At 40.6% G+C, this 8,313-nt stretch overlaps 1 protein-coding gene across 1 annotated transcript in view; it reads right to left on the bottom strand.

Annotated features, from left to right (window-relative positions):
* Positions 1 to 262: 262 nt before the first annotated feature.
* Positions 263 to 8,313, bottom strand: part of ZFPM2 (zinc finger protein, FOG family member 2) — a 485,059-nt gene continuing 477,008 nt past the window's right edge. The window contains exons 7-8 of the mRNA XM_075063183.1: positions 8,082 to 8,306; positions 263 to 3,737 (exon numbers count right to left, since the gene is read on the bottom strand). Coding sequence (XP_074919284.1) covers positions 1,246 to 3,737; positions 8,082 to 8,306 — 2,717 coding nt within the window. The 3' untranslated portion in view covers positions 263 to 1,245. The remainder of the gene's footprint in view (positions 3,738 to 8,081; positions 8,307 to 8,313) is intronic.

Raw genomic sequence — 8,313 nt, 5'->3', positions numbered from 1 at the left:
TCCACTGGCTTCAGCAGTCGACATACAGCCTTTGTTCTTCAATGAAGTATGTCTTCCTTGATTCCAACTAAAGAAATATCCTGCCTACAACAGGCCTCAGCCTGCTCATTTTCCCCTTTTAAATTGTTTTCAGTGATATTTACTTCAAGTGCAGAGTGTATGATGTTAGCCTGTCCCCAACTGCTCACTTAAATTTTTTGATATCTACACCCTTTTCAAACAGAGCAAAACAAAACAAAAAAAAATTACTGCCAAACATCTCCAATGATCTGGAATTTTATTCCATCCATATACATGCATAGTAACAACATTTGTTGAGAAATTATTTCTATCAGAAGTAGAACATTATCTTTGTGATCACCAGTTGCAGTATTGCTACACTTATATTTAAATATATCTTGTATATGAATTAGATTCATACTTGCAGCATTGAGTTTAGGGTTTCATTTTAGACTGTGCCTTTCAAAAGATAAAACTGATTGATATGACTTCATTACTTACAATACTGCTTCCAGTAATTTTGTTCATTCTTATAAAGTATTGCATTTAACAGCAAAGTTTTAAAAATTGAGACAGAGATGCAGCAGCGAAAGAAAATACAAGTACTATACAAGAAAAAAATTGCCATCTTCATTTAACGTACGTTTCAGATTAAGAAAGTGGACAGAAACATACTGCTACATACAAATGCAAAGCCTAATGACTAAGGTACTGTATCTGCTAAAATATAAAGTGCAAACTGAGCCCAATAGTTCAAAAAATTGAAATTTTAAGGCGAACTTTACAACATAGTTGAAACTTTTTTGCAAGTTATATTTTAGCATATACGTATATCTGCAACAGCATATAAGAAAAAAATCAGGATACACAAGTGCTTTTGAAGCTATTTCTAAAATGCTTTTTTGTATTGTTTGTGACTATTTTCTTTAAAATCTACTATACAGTGCAAACCATATGTGCTACACAATAACTATACAATAACATTACAAATGACTTTAATATAAAGTTTTTAAATAAAAAATAACATAACTACAGCTATGAATACTGCTGGTAAAATAAATTAATATTTTTGAAAATGGCACCAATAATACACTTTACTAATGGACTGTAATGAAATTACACCTTGAAGTCTTCAACTCAGCAATAATGAATTATCTTCTGATTGTCCAGATGTAATTCAAACAGCTTTCTTTAGACTGCATGGAACAATATACTAAACACAGGTACCAAAGGTGACTGATTGTTTCATTTGACATGTTCCGCTGCATGTGATGAGCAATAAAACTTCTTGTGAGTTATAAAGTTTGAAAGGTTGTTGAACTGGATGTCACACAGTCGGCAATATTTCCCACTGGTTGGGGCTTGGGTGGAACCATTCACACCTTTTGCTATACTAGACAACTGTTCCTCCGCTGTAGGAATAGCTGGAGAGACATTTTCGTTTGCAGCTAAAGGATTCTCAGAAATCCAAGAGGGAGACTTGTGCCCATCTTCATGTTGAGGATTCTGGGAAATGTTCTCTTGTTGTTGGTTTGTTGCCGGCCTTTCTTCCTGTTTTAGTCCACCATTAACTATTACCATGCCTCTGTTTTTTGGCAATAATGGAAGAGACTCTTTCTTCTGCACAGCACACCCGTTTGAAGGTATCTGGCCTTTAGGAGATTCACCTTCTGTATTTGTGCTTTGATCTAAATCAGTGTTATGAATGACAAGAGAACCAGAAATGTAATCGCTTGGCTTTATTCCATAATATGGAGAAAGCTGATCTGCTCCTTTAGCTTTCTTTATTGCTCCAGGGTAAAGGCATTGTGGAAGAAACAAATGTTTGTTTTCTTCTTTTGTAGCAATAAGCTGGGCTGCTTCACTAAAGACTTTAAGTCCTTGAAGAGTTGCTAAGTGTGTAGAAAACAAGTTTCCATTGGGAGAAGACTGTTTTGAGTTTCCATTTTTCTCACATTTGATTATGCTTCTTTCATAACTGACATCAGGGCTGTTTTGTTCACTTTCTGGATTTTGAAATACTTTGCTCTCAAGCTGTCCCATGTCATTACGCTGATGTGCAGTGACAGGGCAAAAATTTTGCTTATGGGCAAGATAGTTCTCCACCTTGTTAAAACTGATCTTGCAAACTGTGCACTCGTGGTAGTCTAGCAGCCTTTTTGGAGAGGTGGATGTCCTGTCTGACTGTGATAAACATTTTTTGCTGAGATCTATGGGTACATCCATCTCCAAGCAAGAAATTGTGGAGTGTGGAGTGTCACACTTTGAAACTGGAATACATTTGTTAATAGACAATGAAGTTTCTAGATGCTTTGAGACTATTCCTGGAAAGATATCACACCGAGGATGGTAACATTCTCCAAGACCTTCTGTTGATTCTTGAGTGGATGTGCAAGGGTTGCCAAGATTAGCCACTTCAAGAAACCGTTGTTGAACCAGCTGTGGCCTTTGCTCCTGCTCTGGTAGGCACATCTCATACATCTTCCTTCGTTTACGTGTACGCATTGTTCTCTGCATAGCAGGCAGTTTGCTAGAAGCAGATCTCTTCAGTGGAGGATCATGGCGTGTGGCACAATAGTACTGTTTGTGGACCATGTATGTTTCATGTCTGCTGAAAGTAATATTGCAAGCTTCGCATGTGGTTTTGTTGGGATCACTTTCTCCTTCTACTAAAGGAGCATTGGGGTTCTTCACATCAGCAGGTTTTCCATTCATTTTCTCATCACTGCTGGTTGCAGCTGAGAGCTTCTTAGCCTGTGCCGACAAGTCTTTTTCATGACCTTTACTGTTTGGCCCAATCAAATCTAAGACAGTAGAGGAGTTGATGCAAGACGTCTGAAGAAGTTGATTCTCTGCATCTGAAGTGTGAGGAGTAGTATTCAGAATGTTTATAGAACTTTGGCCATTATTGGGACTTACAGCCTCAGGTATTTTTTCAGAAATGCTGGAAAAATCTGGTGACTTTGCCATCTGCTGCCATCGGCTGCTGCAGTAATGCTTTTTATGTACCAAGTAGTTGTCCAAATTGTTGAATGTTATGTTACACTCAAAGCACGTAGCCCCTTTTGGCATCAATGGACTGTAAATTACAGGAGGATAACTACTACTGCCATGCCTCAGTCTTCGATGGACCAGTTCAGACATTTTGGCTAAGATCTCTGAAGCCTGAGGAACCACTGTGATGTCCTGGGGAAAAGCAAACTGAGAGAGAAAAGGTCCCATAGAGAAAGAAGGGCCAATATTAGGCTGAACTGGGGAGGAGGCAAGTCTCGGGCTAGATGGTTCAGATTTTATTTTAGTGTATGAAAAACTTTGTTTATTTGTTGCAGGCTGTGTTTCTGGCCTCTGGGCTGGAAGGAAAAGTGAAGTCTTTTTTTCACATTTGTCAAGCTCAGTGTCCGAATTTGCATCCTTAGTCTGCATGGTCTTTTGGCTCTGTGGAACTTCATTTCTGTTCAAAAGGTCTGTTGCTGGCTGTAAAGCTTCATCAGTACCACCTGGAGAGTGCTCAATGTCACTTTCTCTCTGCAGCTTGGTGCCAGAGACATGTAGATCTTGGTGCTGCAGTAGCTCCCTCTGAGTTTGGAAGCCAAAATGACAGTGATTGCATCTAAAGGCAGCTTGAGTGAGATGTGAAAACAGGTGCTGATGAAAGTTAATCACTGAGTCTGCAGCGTAGTTACAAACTGTGCATTTCAGACTAGCACCAGGCGGGAGAAATTCTTCCATTTTCACTCCTATGGAAAAGATAAATAATACACAACAGGTTAGAGTAACTGCTTTCCCCTTATGCAGTATACTATGAAAAGCAATCACACGGAGAATATAAACATCATGAGAACAACTCATTTTCCTCTGGTGAAAATGTTCTGTAAGTATTCACCCATATTGATCACTCAGGCAATGCTTAAATCAATTCAACATCTCTTTCCAACCATTTGCTATAAGAGGTCCCCAAAGTGATCAGCTGTGACTGCATATACCATGAACTGGCTCATTTTCCATATTGAGTTCAGCCTGGATTCAGAATTTCACATATGAAGCAGAGAGCCCTCCAATTAATAAAGGGAAGGTGAGAGTAGGGGAAGAATAAAAATAGGTCAGGCTTTCCCTGAATGGAAATGCCAAACTAACCCATTCCAGTTTTAGAAATAGCAATTTCTACTTGGAAAACACATGTTGTTCCCCGTAAATCAATAAGCATTGGGGTCCAATGTTCTACACAAGGTTATTCAGTAGGGGCTGGAGAAATCAAAAAGCTCAGGAGTATGTTCACTTTTCTCTGATCACAGGAGCATTTCAAGGCAATATGCCTGAGATCCAGTCCTCATGCTCAGCAGGGGCCTATAAAAAGTACCGAATCAGAGGCAGAGTTGCAGAGAGCACATTTCCAATAATCTCCATTACTGTTGGCCAGCATCTGCTTGGCTGAGATGAATTGCCTATATGGGAAAGAAGATCCAGGGCTCTGGAATGGGAACTCTGTGGGAGGAGGGCTGAAAGGATGAGTCCACTGTGAGGAAGGAGGAGGGCTGGCCTAGGAGGAAAAAATGTCAATGAAGAAAGTACTCTTTTACACCACCTGTACTTAATAGTAGCATGCAGTTATTGCAGGTAAGGAGTAAGGCTACGATTTCAGAATGGAAATTTTTAGTAAATTTCAGGGCAGAGGTGCAAGAAAAAACAGTAAGTCACAGAAAGGTCACCAAACAATGCAATTTTCGCTACATCAGCATGCACAAGAGTATGGGGAGGGTGTTCAAAGATCAGGTCCAGGAGAGCCGGTGGGTTGAAGAGTAAGCCCACCCCACACTCATCCCCAGTGGCAGCTCCTGTCCAGTGGGGCTAGGTCTGGCTCCCCACTCTGTGTGTTGGAATCAGGTCCATGAGGTTGTGGAACCTCTTATGTTTGGCCCATCCATCCCTCTGAAGGGACACACCATTCACTTTGGGGGCAAGGCCACTCAGTCTGGGGGGGCCTAAAAATATGTTGTTACAGACATTTCATGGACTTTATTAAAATTCACAATTTCTGTATCCAAAATCATAGCTCTACCAATGAGATATATTTTTCTTAGATATGAACTCACCAGAGCTCTTCCTATCAAGTACAGTGTAAAAACAGAAGCAAATTCAATCCCCACCCACAATCTGTGCAGAGAATGAGAGTGTGTTTCACGGTGTACTCAAGCTATAAATGCTTATAGAGCACAACTAAGGGCAGAGTTCTGTGCTGGAGGAACAATAATGGCCTATATTGTCTAAAGAGGAGTCCAGGGCTTCTATGAGTTTAATGAAGAAACATTTGGAAGGAAAAATATCTGTGTTTGATTTAGATTTAAAACATTATATATATGTGCACGCTACGTGGTCAATTAAACTGGTTTTATAGCTGCTTTGTGACACTGGAGCAGTGCAGAGCAGTGAGTGTCATGGTGAAACTAGCTCAAGCTGTAAAAAGTCACACTTTCAGACCCAGAGGACCCTGCTTCAATCCCTAGTGCTGGTCAAAGTGCCCTGTGGTCATCACATACAGGAGGGTTGTCCAGGATATGACCTGCTGTGGGCCTCATATGCTTGGGATAGGGTGACCAGACAGCAAGTGTGAAAAATTGGGACGGGGGTGGGGGTAATAGTAGCCTATATAAGAAAAAGACCCCAAAATCGTGACTGTCCCTATAAATTGGGACATCTGGTCACCCTGGCTTGGAATGACCTGCCCAAGGAAGTATGTAACCCACTGGTGAGTGTGTGTTCTATGCCTCCCTCTGTGCTGATCCATAGAGGATGTGGGTCTGTTATAGCACCCAGCTAGAGCACAGTTCGTTAGCACAAGCTGTAAAGACATGTAGGTTTAGCTGTTTCACCCCTGGTTCAGTTCATGATGTCCACCAGCATGGCACTCCAAACACAAGTGAGTAAATTTAGATCCACAAAAACACTTCTCAGATGCTACCTAATCCTGAACACCAACATTTCTACTGTGTATAAAATACTTAAAAATGTGTAGGAGCAGGGACTGGAACTTGGGTCTCCCAGCTGCATGCCCTAACCACTGGCTTATAGAGTCATTTTCTCTCTGGCCTAATGAATACAGACGCTCCCCGACTCATGCAAGCGTTCCGTTCTGGAATGCCTTGCATAACTCGAATTTTGTGTAAGTCGGAAATGTATACCAGACCATTATACAGAAAAACCCCAAACAAAAAAAAACACCTCCCTCCTATTTCTAGCTTATGGAACTTTTTCTGTAACTGTGGATTTGCATAAATCGGGTTTGTGTAATCCGGGGGGCGCCTGTATTTAAGTATTTTAATAAACAGTGGAACAGCTCCAACAGGACGGATTGAGTGTATTCTATCACAGAATAGCCTGCAGCCTGATGGGTAGGGCAATCTCTGCTCAAGAGTAGGGATTCAAATCTGGGTCTCCTGCATTTCAGGTGAGTGCCCTAACTGCTCGGCTAGTGGGTATAGGGCATCTACCATCTGCTCTTCTTTTTTCTTTTTCTGCAAGAAAGAGCTGATCTGGCTTCGGTGCGTAAATCTTGTGACTGCTGAAGAGAGATAGGTCCTCCCTCCAGCCCAAATTTAGGCACCTAAGTCCTTTTTGCATTTCCTACTGGATAGTTTAGGCAGCTCCCCGCTTACTGAATCTTCTTGTTAGGTACATAACTCTCCCCATGAAATGCACAAGGAGCACAAGCTCTGAAATCAGGGTTGTGTATTCCACTGGGCTCATGGCACTTATACATTAGGGTGCAGTGCTGAGGTGAGGTCCCCGTCTGGATTTAGCCCGTAGACTTGTTACATGAGTTCTCCTTCCTGTAAGCATGCATTTTCATCATTTTCTTATCTATGCACTACACATGAACCTTTCAAGTAGCAGACCATTCAGGAAAAGAGCAGAGACATATTGCACTTTTCACCTTTACACTGTACTGTTAGCCTGGAAATGTAGTATGTTATGGTTTAACATGTATTTTCATATAAATGATTATCAAGGACATACACAAAGCAGTACACAGAACTACAAGATAGTAAACTGAAGTTGTGGGGAAAATGAAATGATATTATAATATAGTTTTTGAGAAACAGCATGTCATGATGCAATTAAAGACAGTAATTTCAATGTATATACACATTGTGCCTGCAAATTGCGTAAGTTCCATCAGTGGAACTCTTTGTCCTGTAACAGATCCGCAGAAGAGAAACTTTCTCCTGCAAACCTTGGATGGCATTCAATTGCCATGGCACACTGGGCTGGAGCTCCCTTCTGTAAAAATGTAAAATATACATAAGCCCTCCCTAACTCCTACTTACTCAACAAGGTCCACAGAGACTTCTGGAGAATGCTTGCCTCCCACCAGGCATACCTGAGTACATATTTCACTCTAACGCCAAATTAACTGCTTAGGCCTGACAGCACAGCCTTCCTCATCTGCAAACTTTGCATGCCTAGTAGAAACTTCAGTGTGGAATGTCCTGTGCATTTATTTACAACTTGTGATTTTTCAATAATGTGATCAAATCAAAGCTAAATTTCAACAGAACACTCAGAGATACTTGATAATAAGTCTAAATCTATGCCAATTTTCAGCTTTCTAATGAACAGGAAGTAATATTTCCATTTTATAAACAAGGAAACTGAATTCAGAGGTTGTGACATGGTTCAAGACTACAGTGGGAGTCAGCATCAGATCTGGAATAAGATATAGGAGTTCCTAATGCCCATCCTATACTCTATACTCCTATACTCTAAATGACCAAACTTCTCAATGGACAAAGCTTTGTTTAAATATCTGAGATAATCTATGCCACTAAATGACCAACTGTTTGGATTTATGTAAATGCGTAAGTAGGTCAGATAAATGATTAAATAAATTACACGGATCAACAGATTATATGTGAGAGGCGCATGGACTATATAATACAGTTCAGAAACGACTGATTTCTTAGTAGTATCTACTTCCAGTGCTTGATTATATTGCTTACATTTAGAGACTCATTGAAGAAGATAACGTTTATAGTGGTTAATGTTTAAGGAATAGCTACATCTACATGGGGATACATTGCACTTACCACTGTGAGAATTTAGGTGCATTTCCAGAGCTCTTGCATTAGAAAAACTTTTGGTGCACTGTGGAAAGGGGCAGACACTGGATATCTGATGAGCACTATCTTCATTCTCCTCTGACAGCTGAGCTCCCTCTCTTTGCCTCCCACTGCAGTAGTACATGAGATGGGCCTGCAAATTCCGCTCACTTCGATACCAAATGCCACAGGATTTGCAAGGGAATATATCTTCTACAAG

The sequence above is a fragment of the Chelonoidis abingdonii genome, chromosome 2, assembly GCF_003597395.2.
Source record: "Chelonoidis abingdonii isolate Lonesome George chromosome 2, CheloAbing_2.0, whole genome shotgun sequence".
Classification (NCBI taxonomy): domain Eukaryota; kingdom Metazoa; phylum Chordata; order Testudines; family Testudinidae; genus Chelonoidis; species Chelonoidis abingdonii.
This window is presented reverse-complemented; position numbering and strand designations above follow the sequence as displayed.